A 16,877-nucleotide genomic window follows, 5' to 3' on the forward strand; every position below is an offset into this window, starting at 1 on the left:
ATTGCACCCAACGGGACGACATGCGGAAGAGCGTCCCAAAGGAATCGCAGTCTCCCAGCGCTGTAGCAGTTCGCTGTAAAAGCGAATCCAAAAAGATCGTAGACCTGCTATAAGCACCTGCCGGTGATGGGTGACACAAGGAACATTACAAACGTGCAGGGCCCTGCCTGACTGCTATGTCTGTGTATAGGAGAGCAGCAGAACCTGCTACAATAAATAACCGCGCTGTTGCGGTTTCAAGCTGAATAAAGCTGGTGTTGCTAAAGTACTGAGACTCAGCTTTGTGTTTTAGGGTACAAGACGGGGACTCGCATGTCACAGCACACAGTCACAATGCTAATGCTGCAGTAAACAGTATACGCTCATACGGATGTTGACTATATGAGTGAGGCATGCCGACTCAGACGGAGAATAGGAGATGATTGCCCACAATCCTGCAGCGAGAGAGAGAGAAGAACCACCAGCTCAGTTGCGATCACATGCTCAGCAGACAAAGCGTATACATACTGTACTACTTGTACTGCAAGACCTCACTCATTTATCAAGTCAAAACACTCGTAAACCAAGTTACTCGCAAACCGAGGTTCAACTGTAAAAACATATGTTGGCTTATCTTTTGCCCCCAGTACTGCGTGTTCCACAAATACAAAAGTTTGCAATCCTGTGGTCTTTCCTTAGTGTGTTTCCCGCATCCCCACACACAGGAATCGAGACGGCTGCTTGCATTCTTTCCACTGAAAAGCTGCAGTCACACAAATGGTGGACACGGACTCATGGGACATTCCGTAAGTGTCTGCTTCTCATAATATCTATTCTTTATGCTTGTTTCTGGAATGTGACACCTAGGCAAAGAGTTTGAGTCTTCAACAATCCCCACAGAAGAGACAGGCTGAATTTTGTGTGCTGAAATGAATAAACGTGAAACAACGGGTCAAATTAAGCAAAGAATTCAATTAAATTGAGAAGTTCTCGTCCACCTGAAGAAACACTAGGAGCCAGCGCTTAGAATGACATCTACTATAGCAGGTCTGTCACACGTTCCTACAGTTGACCACACAGCACTCGGAGAGCCGTGGTATAACAGCCACCACCCCAGACAAGCGAGACTGAGAGAACAACCTGGAATCTACACCATCCACTATGAGCCTAACGTGGTGGGCTCTGTTAGGAGGAGTGACAGAATTTATCCAGGAAAAGAGAACGGCGGGCACAAGCTTGTGTTTACCCTCAGGCAGTCCACCAAAAATGAGTCGGACACTCCTGCACCGACCGCTAAGCTAAGATTAAACAAGGGGGATCGCTGTATGGTGGAAAATGGCAGGGCATCTGGTGCTGAAGTGGAAGTTAGGTCTTCAGTTTACTCTTCATTGTTGTACACATTTAGTTCATCATTGTGTCTTCTGAAATGATACTAGGTTAGTGCGGGCGTTCTGTCTCATATTCATTTCTGTCATTCTGAGATTGTGCAGTTTGGTTTTCCTGGTGTGGAAATATTTGCCCGTTGTCATAAACGCAGGTTTCATATTCTCCGGCCATTTTATTTTTGATTTAGATTTTTGTTATTTTTGGTTGTTCCCTTGATGCCACACTTTTGTGTTAATTTTGCCTGACTGTGGCCTTGTTGTTTATGTGGTTGTTGCCATTTCCATGATGAATTGTATTTTTTCACCGCCTACCTATGATGTAGTGTGGTAGGGTCGTGATAATCAATTGACGATTATTTTTGTACCCTTGCCCTGTCACACTTGTTCCCAAATATTTACTTGATTCTGTTGACCTCTTTTGTAAGTCACTTTTGCACAAAGCAAATGCAAATCAAATAAATGTAAACGTAGTTCATGTTTTAGCCTTGTGTAGGTCCACAGTCCACTCGACTTCTCCCACAGTTTATCAGAGTTCGGCCCAATGAGTTCTAGTTGGCTACATTTTGACTTTGGTTCTTCGTTCGTTTGCTCCCAGACCACAGACCTTGTGTTTCCTCTAACGTGGTTACAGTAATCCCTCCTCCATCGCGGGGGTTGCGTTCCAGAGCCACCCGCGAAATAAGAAAATCCGCGAAGTAGAAACCATATGTTTATATGGTTATTTTTATATTGTCATGCTTGGGTCACAGATTTGCGCAGAAACACAGGAGGTTGTAGAGAGACAGGAACGTTATTCAAACACTGCAAACAAACATTTGTCTCTTTTTCAAAAGTTTAAACTGTGCTCCATGACAAGACAGAGATGACAGTTCTGTCTCACAATTAAAAGAATGCAAACATATCTTCCTCTTCAAAGGAGTGCGTGTCAGGAGCACAGAATGTCACATAGATAGAGAAAAGCAAACAAATCAATAGAGCTGTTTCAAACAGCCTGTTTGGCTTTTAAGTATGCGAAGCACCATGGCACAAAGCTGTTGAAGGCGGCAGCTCACACCCCCTCCGTCAGGAGCAGGGAGAGACAGAGAGAGAGAGAGACAGAGTTTGTTTTTCAAGCACAAATCAATACGTGCCCTTCGAGCTTTTAAGTATGCGAAGCACCGTGCAGCATGTCGTTTCAGGAAGCAGCTGCACAAAAGATAGCAACGTGAAGATAATCTTTCAGCATTTTTAGACGAGCGTCCGTATCGTCTAGGTGTGCGAACAGCCCCCTTGCTCAATCCCCCTACGTCAGGATCACAGAAAGTCAGCGCAAGAGAGAGAGAGAAAAGTAAGCTGGGTAGCTTCTCAGCCATCTGCCAATAGCGTCCCTTGTATGAAATCAACTGGGCAAACCAACTGAGGAAGCATGTACCAGAAATTAAAAGACCCATTGTCCGCAGAAATCCGCGAACCAGCAAAAAATCTGCGATATATATTTAAATATGCTTACATATAAAATCCGCAATGGAGTGAAGCCGCGAAAGGCGAAGCGCGATATAGCGAGGGATTACTGTATATCAGACCTCACATTCCCTTTTTTTTTGTATTCTGCCTTGTTACCGTTTGTTTAATCTTATTATGGATTTTTTTTTTTTTAAACTGTGTGCAGCATAACTATTTAAAAAAGGCAGATGAGGCAGAAGTATAAAGGTTTTAGCATTTCTTTATAATTTCAAAGTGAAGAATACAAATTGAGACATTACTACAATTACAGGCGTGTAAACTGTATTTGAAGGGCTTACAGGCATTTCAGTACACCCTGGACCATCTAGTCGCACACAAGACTGTAACTGGAGTAAAAATTTAAATTGTTGGCAATTGAGGCAGGATCAGGTGCCACTCTCTCCACTAGGTGGCAGCACAGGTTGGCTATTAAAGGAATACATGTAAACATAAAAATGGTGCAGTAGATTTCCTAGGGTTCAGAGGCTATTCAACGTTATACAGTTATGGAAACCAACCTGCATGTGATGAAACCGTGCAAGGCAAGAGTTAAGACTTAATCACCAACTTGGACTGGCCTGTAACCACCAGGCTGAGGTGAGACTCTGCTCAGCATTTGTCAGTGAAGTCCTCTTCATCCGTTATCCCCTTAAACAAGAAAACAAGGACAGGCGAGCAGCTGTTACATGCACGTTAATTCCCGACACATTGAAAGAGCTTAAGAGCCCAAAGGCAACTCTGTATGTCCTGAGTCAGTCACCATGTTCATTGGTTTTTCAGTCCTTGAGAATAAAACAAAAGGGGCGGGGGTCCGATCCGTGCAGCGCTTTGGCCTCAGGAGTCACTTGCAGAAGTGTGGCGTTTCCACATTGAGGAAGCGGACGTGCATCTTTGTCTCTATGTCGATGCCCTCCCATATCTGTGAAAGGAAAAGAAAACGGCTGAAAAGACCACAAGAGGCGTACTGGCTGTGTTAACGGCAGTGCAGCCTCAGGTTAGTTAGAAACATTTTTCTTTCCATAATACAGCTAGCTTAAGAAACGAGGGAAACAGTAATCAAGAAATAAACATGACGCAACACTGTCAAGGTCTCAGCATTTCAAAAGGAGTTGTATGGACATAAATAAAAATGAGTCACTCCTCAGGGGATTGGAGATAAGGCCTTGTGGTTTTTGCATTGCTGAGTCACCAGCACGCACATCCATAAATGCAGGCAGTTGTGAAATGTGCACAAAGCTATGTCCATAAATCGTATAGTCTTGTTGAAATGTTTGGGCACCCAGACGCCCTTTTGAGCTTTTCTTTTTTTCACCTATAAAACCAACAGAACATGTCATTTGACCTAGGGTGCCCAAACATTTACACACAACTCCTACGCCTCGTCCATTATCACCTGACCAATAGGTGCCATTGATACTTTGAACGTAACAGGGTTCATTCTCTTCATTTTCCGGGCCCAGCTTTTCCATCATCACAGTGGCTGGAGCCATTCCTGAATATGAAGACTTGTTTGGCAATTTGTGTACGGTCCTCAGAAGAAGGCATCATGTTAGAAATGCTGTCATGAATCCGGTTCAAGGTCAGAGGCCACTGGTCCGCCACACACTCGCAGAATAGAAATCATTTCATTTGAAATACAAGTGAACTTTTACTTTTTTAGTACTAGGGGGCTCCGCCCCCTGCGCTCGCCAACCCCTGTGTTTGGTTAATCCATCCATCCATCATCCAACCTGCTATATCCTAACTACAGGGTCACTGGGGTCTACTAGAGCCAATCCCAGACAACACAGGGCGCAAGGCAGGAAACAAACCCTGGGCAGGGCGCTAGCCCATCGCAGGGCACACACACACACCAAGCACACACTTGGGACAATTTAGAATCGCCAATCCATCCAACCTGCATGTTTTTGGACTGTGGGAAGAAGCACCCAAGGAAAGCCACGCAGACACGGGGAGAACATGCACACCCCACGCAGGGAGGACCAGGAAAGTGAACCCAGGTGTCCTAACTGCGAGGCAGCAGCACTACCCACTGCACCATCGTGCTGCTGTTTGGTAAATCGAAATATACATTTTTAAGCTTTTTTATTCTTTGGAATTGTTTCAGTTTCATTAGTTGCACTTTTTACTTTAAAGGTTTATTAAAAACAATATATGGAATTACCTTTTCTTCAAGATCGCATTGAATTTTGAATCCGTTTTTGGAGATACATTGTGACAACGCAACGTATAATCGCCCGTGAGTGAATATTGTTTCTGTTTCTCTAATAAATAATCCAACGTTTTCTAATGGTTGTCCCTTTGATTTGTTAATTGTCAGCAAAAGCTATCCTCACGGTAAACTGTAAACATTTTAATACGAATGGCATATCACGATCTCCTTTGGTGTCTAATGTTATTCGCGGAATATATACATCACCTTACTTATCACCTGTTTAAATTTGCATCACTTCTCCGTCATCATAAATATACACCTGACCGAATTGTGTATTCTTTGAAATTAAACTTGTCGTTGCTTTAACTGTTGTGGGACGACCTTGCTTTGTCCTGCTATTTTTTCAATTACACCTGGCTCTGATGATTAATCACCTTTTGTTTGCGTTAATGAGATCTTTACTATCTTTTTTTTTTTTTGCTACTGTAGCGACTGACGTAATAAAGTGTCATAAACGTTTTACTTGAACAATCGCCGACTTCGCAACCCCAAACACAACTGTCTAGCACCCTCTCCGAGCCCTCCTCCCCCGGGTCTCGCCTCCCCCTTACCGCATCAATCAGTACCCCGCTATCAGTCTTCCGTGCTGTACTCCGCCCCCCTCAATCGGACCGATCGGTCACTTAAAACAAAAAAGGCTTCAACCTGCTGGTGAGCTGCCTGTCCTGCTTGTCGCATGTCGTTGTTTGAAGAGCTGGGAGCACATGATGCGTGTCTGCCAAAAGCAATCCAACAACTGCTTAGTTAGAGGTCTGTGGACTTGTTTTAAATGATGGCTCACTTGCATGACGTTGTAAAAACAATAATTGTTCTTTATTTCTGGCCCGGGCAGGGTTAAATCTTTCTTGCAGGATGTATAACGCTGCTCCTGTTTATGAAGTTCTAATCTTTTAATTCTGAGCCCTAGTGGATGTGCTTTGTTTTCAATTCCACTTGTTCTGGGCTGATTATCACTTTCCTTATTTTCTAAATTTGCACGTAGATTATTGTTTTTCTTTTTAGCAGTTTTTCTCTCCACTGGGTCTCTTTTCTCTGCGCTTTTCTTTCGTCTTCATTTAGTCGTCGACGTTTCATTTCTACCGTATTGACCTTACACACTTTATATGCCCTGAGAGCCATGGAGCTGCGTGTGCTGCGTGACTGCCTTTACACTACTGATTTCTTTTTCTGCCCGTGGTCTTATCTTGTAAGTAGGGCGTGTATTGCACCGTGGCAAGTGTCTTTGGTCTCGCGGACCTTTAAAATTGTCTTCCGAGAGGATCACGTATCGTAGCCTTGCTTTTGCTTTGCTTTCCAGGATTTCCTTTTATAATAGAGAGATAGAAACAGTACCAAAGAGCCCAAACCTAACTGTTAAATATTCCTAATTGCTGTAGCCAAGTCATGGGCTGCTGTAATGTAATCTATATAGACTGGTGGCACAGTGGTAGTGCTTCTGCTTTGCAGTAAGGAGACTGTGGGTTCGCTTCCCGGTTCCTCCCTGTGTGGATAGCGCTTTGAGTACTGAGAAAAGCGCTATATAAATGTAATGAATTATTATTATTATCTAGAGATCACATATACGGTAGCTCTACAGAAACACACATGACACATATACTGTATACAGTACATAAAATACACACGCGGCCATCCTCTGCCCTTTAAAAGTTGGTTTTATGCCAGCTTGCTTTTCCTAAAGACCTACAGTGGTGTGAAAAACTATTTGCCCCCTTCCTGATTTCTTATTCTTTTGCATGTTTGTCACACAAAATGTTTCTGATCATCAAACACATTTAACCATTAGTCAAATATAACACAAGTAAACACAAAATGCAGTTTTTAAATGATGGTTTTTATTATTTAGGGAGAAAAAAAAATCCAAACCTACATGGCCCTGTGTGAAAAAGTAATTGCCCCCTTGTTAAAAAATAACCTAACTGTGGTGTATCACACCTGAGTTCAATTTCCGTAGCCACCCCCAGGCCTGATTACTGCCACACCTGTTTCAATCAAGAAATCACTTAAATAGGAGCTGCCTGACACAGAGAAGTAGACCAAAAGCACCTCAAAAGCTTGACATCATGCCAAGATACAAAGAAATTCAGGAACAAATGAGAACAGAAGTAATTGAGATCTATCAGTCTGGTAAAGGTTATAAAGCTATTTCTAAAGCTTTGGGACTCCAGAGAACCACAGTGAGAGCCATTATCCACAAATGGCAAAAACACGGAACAGTGGTGAACCTTCCCAGGAGTGGCCGGCTGACCAAAATTACCCCAAGAGCGCAGAGACGACTCATCCGAGAGGTCACAAAAGACCCCAGGACAACGTCTAAAGAACTGCAGGCCTCACTTGCCTCAATTAAGGTCAGTGTTCACGACTCCACCATAAGAAAGAGACTGGGCAAAAACGGCCTGCATGGCAGATTTCCAAGACGCAAACCACTGTTAAGCAAAAAGAACATTAGGGCTCGTCTCAATTTTGCTAAGAAACATCTCAATGATTGCCAAGACTTTTGGGAAAATACCTTGTGGACTGATGAGACAAAAGTTGAACTTTTTGGAAGGCAAATGTCCCGTTACATCTGGCGTAAAAGGAACACAGCATTTCAGAAAAAGAACATCATACCAACAGTAAAATATGGTGGTGGTAGTGTGATGGTCTGGGGTTGTTTTGCTGCTTCAGGACCTGGAAGGCTTGCTGTGATAGATGGAACCATGAATTCTACTGTCTACCAAAAAATCCTGAAGGAGAATGTCTGGCCATCTGTTCGTCAACTCAAGCTGAAGCGATCTTGGGTGCTGCAACAGGACAATGACCCAAAACACACCAGCAAATCCACCTCTGAATGGCTGAAGAAAAACAAAACGAAGACTTTGGAGTGGCCTAGTCAAAGTCCTGACCTGAATCCAATTGAGATGCTATGGCATGACCTTAAAAAGGCGGTTCATGCTAGAAAACCCTCAAATAAAGCTGAATTACAACAATTTTGCAAAGATGAGTGGGCCAAAATTCCTCCAGAGCGCTGTAAAAGACTCATTGCAAGTTATCGCAAACGCTTGATTGCAGTTATTGCTGCTAAGGGTGGCCCAACCAGTTATTAGGTTCAGGGGGCAATTACTTTTTCACACAGGGCCATGTAGGTTTGGATTTTTTTTTCTCCCTAAATAATAAAAACCACCATTTACAAACTGCATTTTGTGTTTACTTGTGTTATATTTGACTAATGGTTAAATGTGTTTGATGATCAGAAACATTTTGTGTGACAAACATGCAAAAGAATAAGAAATCAGGAAGGGGGCAAATAGTTTTTGACACCACTGTACATTAAATACCTGTTTTCACTATCCAAAAAGGATTTTCACTTTAACAAAGAAAGCAAGCCGTTCTAAAGTGAACACGCGCCCCTAGCAGCAATAGCGGAGCTTGGCACCACTCTTGCAACTCGAGCTGCTCGCCAAGCTCCCTCCACAGAAGTACACTCAGTCTCAATCTGCCATAGCACTGACCTACTGTATGTTTGAGAGCATCTGTGCTTTACAGTATCTTAATTTATTTTGTGGAAGTTGACCGAGATGTTGAAGGGGTTTTAATATCCCCTGACCAAGAACTGACCGTTAAAGAGCTGATGCAATTTCAAGAGGAAAGGATATGAACTGAAACCGAACGCAATAGAAAGTGAAGTTGCCTACAAATTGAACGTGAAGCAGTTGCATGAGATTTTTGGTACCATTTGGCAGTGCTGCAGTGTAGAAGTAGAAGTATGTCTTTAATTTTAAAAGGTCATTTAGGTTTAGGGCAGGTTTGCAGGATCTTTTGAGTGTCTACAAAGAACTGGATGAGGCTACACAGTCAAGTATTCTGTCCTACTTCAAGCCTCCCACATCAGCCACAGGAGGCCGTGAACCTCCAACCTTTGACAATGAAGAAGGCATAGACATCAGTGACCTGTCTGCCCTGATGGACTCAAACGACGATGAGATGTTAATGGATGACTCTGTTCCTCTACACGCCAGTATCCTGTACCACCCACAATCCCAACCTCTGCCAGTGTGCTCCCTGTCTTTCCGATTCAGATAAGTGATACTACACTGTACAAGCTTTATTTCTACTGTATATGAGCTGTGTTTTGATCACGCCACTCCTGGTTTTACTGAGTGCTGGTGGTGTTTTTAGTTTTAATGTGTTCTTTGCTATGATTTGGTTGGTTATCTTTTGGGGGTCCGGGAAGTCTTTTCCCAAATAAATGAGTGGTAATTGTTTCTTGGCTTTACGCCATTTTGGCTTACAAAAGGTTTCATAGGAACTCTCTACTTTCAGGTAGCGCTGGAAACCTGCATATGTGTGTAAAGAGAGAGGACTTCAGCGCCCTGAGGTTATGTAAACAATTTTCAGGTGGTGGTACACCAACACAATCTGCAAACAAGAGACTATGGTAGCTCCTGGAACTGTTAAAGGATTAAGGTCGACCTGTATAGGTGGGTAATGAACCAAGGATTGGGCTCAGTATGTGTCGATTGGAGGTGGGCAACTGTATAATGATTAAAGGTCCAAGACGTGATATATTTGTACAATACCCCACTGTTCATATTAAATCACATTCTCCTAAGTCAGTTATCACCTCTTCTGCTTTCTGTCCAGTTTGGTGAAGTTCAGATGTAGTGAAGAAAGAAGAGTCTTTCATTAATCTGATGTTTATTGCCAAGAACCAACAATTTTCTGATTTACGTTTAGTGTGTTCCTAAATCTTCAGGAGCAGTGGTGGTGGGGGGTTTTGAATGTATTGAGTACAGATATAGACTTCAGTTCTTAAAGAAGTTCTGCCAACTTAGGGCTTAATGGATAACAGGACGTGGATCAAGCAAGGTGTGACGTGAAGCATGTGCAGCTGACTGTATACACTGGAGTAAGGGTGCAGCGCGCTACTCGCCCACGTGTTTAGGCCTGCGTGTGGGAGACCTCACGAGTAAGTCAAAGATCGAAGGAAGAAAGTCCTCCTAGTGATCCAGGTCATTGGGGCCGGCAGGTTCAGGTTGGTCATTCTGTGTTTGTCGTTGAAATGGCTTTTGTGCAGAGTGTGAGTAAAGAAAGATAAGAAAAACTTACCTTCACAAAATCTTCAAAGGTCATTCCCTCATAGACTTGGTGAGGCTCCTAGAACAAGGGAGACACGTTTAATATCAAGAGGTAAAGAATGGGACGTGGTAATGGCTTACCTTTAAAGGACACAAAAGCAAATCACTAAAGCTTTCAGGAAGTTGGGGAAGGGGTGCAGTCCCATATGGTGGACACAGCCACCTACCGCTGAAAATGATCACAAGGTAACACACACTTTTATGGAGGACTATCCATGCCAACATTAAATGCAGTGAAGTGTGGTGCCTATTTGTGTCAATTTTTTGATGTTTTGATGGTAACTCTCCCTTGTCTATGATGGAGCGTTCCATCAGGAGAAAATATGAAGCTGGTTTTAAATTAAAAGTCGTTGAAGTGCCGAATGAAATTGGTAACTGCGCTGCTGCAACAAAATTCAATGTGTCTGAGAAAGTGATGTGAGATTGGAGGAGGTAAGAAGATGTAAAAAAATAAATAAGTGTCACATTTTTGAACGGGCGTACAAGTCGGGGTTGGATTTTATGATCGATTTTTTTGGGTTTCAAGACCCGATTTATACGTAAGTATATACGGTGACTGAATCAAACAGTAATTTGGTCCCACTTTTCTCTGAGAACATGTATAGACTGTATTGGAACAGAGTTTATAAAAAAAAATCAGTCATTTCAAAAATATTTATAACTAATACTTGGTTACGACTGCTGTTTGGAATGAGTCATTAATAACTGGTACAGAAAATCGTGTGAAGTTGTTTTTGCACCTGTCACTGTCAGGAAGCCTGTCAAGGCCACAAACTGGGTTTGATGGTAACTCTCCCTGGTGGGCATTTTTTGGAACTATTTGGTGTTTTGAACTCCCAATTTCATAACAGGGTTGCTCAGATTATTTGTGTACAATGCACAGCCGCTCTGGTCACTGCACAATGAATTCTGGGAAATCTGATGACTATATCAGAAAATTGTCTTCTGACACTACTACAAGACAGCCGCCTGAAATTTCTAACATTATAGGAATTCTTCCGATCGTGCGACAGCCCAACCATAAAATGAAATGGGCATCACAAGTGCTCTGCTGCTGCGTGAAACGAAGGCCAAGGAAGCTTAAATTCAGACTCGGAAAATGTCGGCAACTGCAAAATTAGGCTGAAAATCGTGACGGTGTGTGCCCAGTTATGCCACTGGCATGCCTAGTGTATGTGGATGTTTTGGTATAAACAAAAATACACCAATAAACGATGTGGAAAGGAGATTTTTAAATTAAAACATAGTAGTGTGGACGTAGCTTTAGAGTCTCAGTGACAGAACCCAACTAAAGCAGTAAAGGTGTCCCCATGGTGACTTACATGATGACAAACGCATACGAATTCTAATTTTGCAAAGCCAAAAACAAAATAATGCACACAGCAGGACCAAAACACAACAAGTGCCAAAGCGGAATTGAGAAAGGGATTCGTTGTTGGTGTTGGCTCACAGTGAATATTTTATTTAAACATAAAAAAGAAAACCCAATGAGTGATTATAAAAGATACTTCACCATTTGGCCCTTAATGATGGTTACTGCTTCCAGCATAGCAGCATCCGCGATGGATGTGACCGATGCAGACTCCTTTCCTAAGTGCGGGTTTCGAGATAACAGGTCCTCCACAAGCTATGGGGGGAAACAAAAGTGTTAGAAGGGATAGTGAGGTGGTCATTACGTCTACCAGCACCCCATTCTTTCACTGGTGAAGACATACTGCGTCCAGACCAACAGCGCAAGATAATGGTGAACAATGTGAAATACTTTGGTGGTGATTAGTCCAGTTTAGTATTTAGAATACTGCCACTACTGGTCTTATTGTAATTAAATATGTTAGCATCAACTGATGGGGACAAGTAGTAACTGGTAGCAAGATGTATGGTTCTGTTTATACCAAGAGTTCCCAAAGTGGTCGATATCGACCCCCTGGGGTCGATTTGAATGTTCTAGTTCAATTTTTTTTATTGATAGTTGATAGTTTCAATAAAAAAATTTGGGGGTCGACGACAGTAAAAATAGACCCCTTACTACTGCTATTTGTTTGTTACTTCAAAATATCAAGGATTCCAATAGGTACCTAAATAAGAAGCAAAATAATAAAAAAAAAAACACTTTATATATCAAACTTGCAAACGAAAAGGTAAAATGTGACATTATAAGTCACAAGTAAGAATGCATGAAAATACATGTAGCACAAACACGTCTGTGCACTGTCGTATCGAACGTATCAAAGCAAGTGCGGGTATGAAAAACCGTTGCATGTCTGCACTTGCTCACGGTGGGACGAGACGATATTCGATAGTAGCAGAATCTATCAGTCTTGTACGGTCATGCTTTCATAAAACACTAGAAATTGGTTTGTTTGATGTGACCTGTACTTATTTGTGATTTGAACTTTGAATATAATTATTTATTGAGGAGCAATACTACGAAAAAGAAAATCAGAGGACACAGTTTATTTATTCGAGTTTGAACAAAAATCTTCTGTTTCAAGTAAGTACATACTTTTGTTTGGTTTTTTTTTTTTAATTGCAGGGGCTGTCAAACTGGTTTGTTAATAAAAGTTTATATTTCTTCAGATAGTAATATGACTGAACCAAAAAAAGAAATGCAGACAGTACAGCCTGGACTATTTGAAGCTAGGATTTGTCCCGTCATTATCAAACAAACATTTACCAATGTGCCTCATATGCGAAAAAGTCTTTAGCAACGACGCTATGAAACCATCAAAACTAGCAGATCACTTGAACAGAATTCACCCTGGCAAAAAAGAAAAAGACTTGTCATACTTTCAATCACTTACAGATAAAATTCTGATGAGAACTACGATAGATAATTTGATTGTTTCATCATCGAAGCAAAATGATGATGGGTTAAGGGCATCGTACAACATATCCCTACTCATCGCGAAGTCTGGCGAGCTGCACACCATAGGAGAGAAACTGATTCTACCGGCCGTCGCGGAGGTATTGAACACTGAACTCCACAAACCTGCACAAGATGTTATAAAAAGGATTCCTTTGAGCAATAACACAGTTCAAAGACGTATCGACGAAATGAGTCACGACGTGGAAAACTGTTTGTGTAATCATTTGCAAAAAAACGTTTTTTCCCGCCAATTGGATGAGTCAACATTACCCGGTAATGAAGCTTTGTTGCTGGCGTACGTTCGCTTTATTCAAGATCAGGAATTTTGCTAGAACTTTACAAACTGACACCAGAGGCAAATCGAATTTTAATTTAATGGAGCTATTTTTCCAGGGGAAAAAGTGATTCCTTTGACAAATATAAAATATCTATTGCAACAGATGGAGCACCAGCTATGGTTGGTCGTTATTGTGGTTTCATAAGTTACCTGAAACAACACGTACCTGAAGTGCTTGCAAGTTCACTGCGTAATCCATAGGCAACATTTAGTAGCCAAGAACCTTAGCGACAAATTGCAATCACTTACTTCAGTTTGTTATAACAACTGTGAACAAAATTCGAAGTAACGCTTTGAACACTAGACTGTTCGCACCATTATGCGAGGAAAGCGACAAAGATTTCTATTGATTGGTTCTCCATACCGAAGTCCGCTGGCTTTCAAAAGGCTTATGTTTGGCGAGATTTTTTGCACTTTTTCAATCTATTTTAGAGTTTTTGGAAGACAAGGATTCCAGTTTGAAAGAAAATTTACTTAAGACTAAAACAGATATTGCTTATTTAACCGACTTATTTGGTAAATTTAATGATGATAATTTACAACTGCAAGGAGACAATTTGAATCTCATCAAAGTAAAATCGGTCATATCGGCTTTTGTTGCCAGATTAATGTTTTTTAAGCAAAACATTGCAAGATCTGAGCTTTCCCCGTTCCCCAACTTATTTACGATAGGCACAATCCAAGAAGAAAACATCTTGCTGTACGTCAACCACTTGGAGGCTCTTCACTTAGATTTCAAAACTAGGTTTGAAGATATTCTCTCGTTGGAAATACCGGACTGGATAATAAACCCATCCACTACTGGTGCAGAACCAAATATAATTTTGCAAGATGAGCTGAAAACCATCAGCACGAATGAGGATCTCAAGGTACAATTCAAACAGGGTTATCAAAAGTTTTGGCTGCAACAAGATCTTCCACTTCTGTACCCGCCTCTATGGACTGTTGTACAAAAGTATTTGCCGGCATTTCCATCGTCGTATCTGGTAGAGAGAGAGGCTTCAGTGTGGTTTTAAACCTGCTTCAGAACAGACGTCGATTGCATATCACTGAACGTGGACATTTGAGAATGCAACTCACTAAATTTAAAACCGGACATAGAGTAGATAAATTGTTGACAGATCACCAGGTGCACCCATCTCATTCAATTCAGTTTTCCAAGCTAATTTATTTGGTATTTTTATTTTTATAATCCATCCATCCATTTTCCAACCTGCTGAATCCGAACACAGGGGTCTGCTGAAGCCAACACAGGGCGCAAGGCCTTATTTTTATAATTGCTGATGTTTAATTCTGTCTCAATATGTTAAACAAACATAAAAATGAAGTGAAAAAAATTAAGTGATTTCAATATTTGTACTTATTTTGAATTTACATATTTATTTCATAAATGTCAAAAAAAACTGCTCGTATTTTTTTTGCTTTAATTTTCATTAGTGCAGGTTTCGATATTAAATGTTGCACAAGATGATGCCATATTCCGTAGTCCTCCTACTTATTTCAATCATTAATTACAAGTGATTAAAATGAAAAGTTTGATATCTAGTGAAATATTTAATATCGAGTACTGTACAAATTTATTAATTTGAATAAGTAAAGTAAATGATTAGGGTGTCGACAGTTTTAAAAGTTTTTGGTAAAGGGGTCTACAGCCGAAAAAAAGTTTGGGAACTCTTGGCTTAGGCTAACTGTCCAATTATACGACGGGGTGTGAGGAGGACAGGACAACGGCTGTAGCTCCTTCCCCTGCATTCCCGAGAGGACAGTGTCTTTCTGTGTGTCTCACATTTTGTCGGACACAAGTAAGAACAACATTGGAACTTCACTTGGCATATGGCAAGGCTCACACCAATGCTCACTCGCCTTGTCTTTTTTTTTTGTAAAACCCCCAAACCCACCCCAGATAGACTGCAAGACGTCCTTCGTCTTTCAGAATGGGTCTCTCGGCACAGGCAGCAGCCCATTGGATCAGCAAGAAAAGTCAAATTTAAAACAAGAAAAAAACCAAAAACCACACACACATCCCAGTCATTGTAATGGATAGGGAGGATGACGATAACAACATTATGCTGGCAAACAAATGTTTGTTAGTTTATAAACTAACTCAACAGCAAAAGTCAGTTTAAAATGGTACCGTACATGTCTGTAGTCCTCCAGGCTTATCTTCCCATCGGCATCTATATCATACATGTTGAAAAGAACTGTGAAGAGTGAAGAGGAAAATGTTGGAAAACAGCAGGAGCTACAGGCACGTTTGTTCTCAATAATGAAACGCACACAAACTAAATGACGTTGGTGCGCAGCAGTGGGTAGTCGGATTCAACCGAATACCCAAATGAAAGACCACAGGCTCCCAGCTAAAGGCCCACACCCATCACACGATTTGTACCTCGACGGGTTGGGAGCAGTAATGTCACACATCCCTAGTGACTCCGTCCAACCAGCATGCAATTCACCCCTTGGATTGTGCCTTTGGTCACGGGGCGGGTTTGTGTGCATGTGAGAGTAGACAACCAATGAGGTGACCCGCCAGTACAAAGCATATAACGCAGGTACTGTATGAGGTATAAGGAATGGGGATGCTTTGGACCTCGCAAACGGAAGAGATACTCGTCCCATCTGATGTCGAACATTTCACGTGGTGTAACAAAATGGGTGGGGGGGAGGAAAAAAAAAAAAAAGGGCCGAGACCACGGCTGAACTTTGTAAGCACCAGCTCTCTCAGATAGCAGGTTGTTGTAAGTCTGAGAAAGAACAAGAGCACAATATGTTGGAAATGGGAGACTGTGCTGGAAAGTTCTCCCAGAGTCATCTCATCCGCCGACATCCCCCTCCAACTAGAAGTCGTGTTACAGAATGCCAGCTTTACAGGAACCAAACGCGTTCTCATCGTTCCAACATTCGTCATATGGTTGGCATCAATGAGTATCGTAACGAAGCATTCACTCATCGTGTCACCTGTTACATTACATTTGATGACAATGGAGCCAATTGGTCTCTTAATCTTTGCTTACTGGGCAGTAAGGTCTCATCGAAGGAGACACAAAGACGCACAGCAATGGCCTTGCAGTTTTAAACCTTCTAACAGCCAGATAATACACAGCGCCTTGTGTGGAAAAGTACTAGGAAGCCAAGGGCCTTATTTCTGGGAACAACTGGGAGGACATCATCCTCACCAGACTCGGTGCACAAACGAAGCCTTAATGGGGGTTGGCTGGCAGTACACACACACTCACTCACACACTCACTCGCTAGTCTACACCCCGTGGAGCTGGAGACCAGGCTGGGATTCAAACTCACTCTCCTCAAACTCTATGGACATTGCAAAGAAACAAATTGTGAAGCTCTGGCTTGTTACGCAACGACTTTGATTCTTAGGCCCTGTGACAGATATCGAAAAAAAATGAATGCATTTATGCATGTGTTCAAAAATAGATGTGTAATTTTGTAAAGATATTGCTAATTTGGTCTTTTCTGATTTAAACTCCAACTCATCGTG

The 16,877-nt window shown here is 41.8% G+C and overlaps 1 protein-coding gene across 1 annotated transcript in view; it reads right to left on the bottom strand.

Moving 5' to 3' along the window:
• Window positions 1-3,048: 3,048 nt before the first annotated feature.
• The window catches only part of tesca (tescalcin a), a 28,613-nt gene continuing 14,784 nt past the window's right edge, over window positions 3,049-16,877 (bottom strand). The window contains exons 5-8 of the mRNA XM_028824758.2: window positions 15,518-15,579; window positions 11,689-11,802; window positions 10,147-10,194; window positions 3,049-3,765 (exon numbers count right to left, since the gene is read on the bottom strand). Coding sequence (XP_028680591.1) covers window positions 3,688-3,765; window positions 10,147-10,194; window positions 11,689-11,802; window positions 15,518-15,579 — 302 coding nt within the window. The 3' untranslated portion in view covers window positions 3,049-3,687. The remainder of the gene's footprint in view (window positions 3,766-10,146; window positions 10,195-11,688; window positions 11,803-15,517; window positions 15,580-16,877) is intronic.

Source organism: Erpetoichthys calabaricus, chromosome 18 (genome assembly GCF_900747795.2).
Source record: "Erpetoichthys calabaricus chromosome 18, fErpCal1.3, whole genome shotgun sequence".
NCBI lineage: Eukaryota > Metazoa > Chordata > Cladistia > Polypteriformes > Polypteridae > Erpetoichthys > Erpetoichthys calabaricus.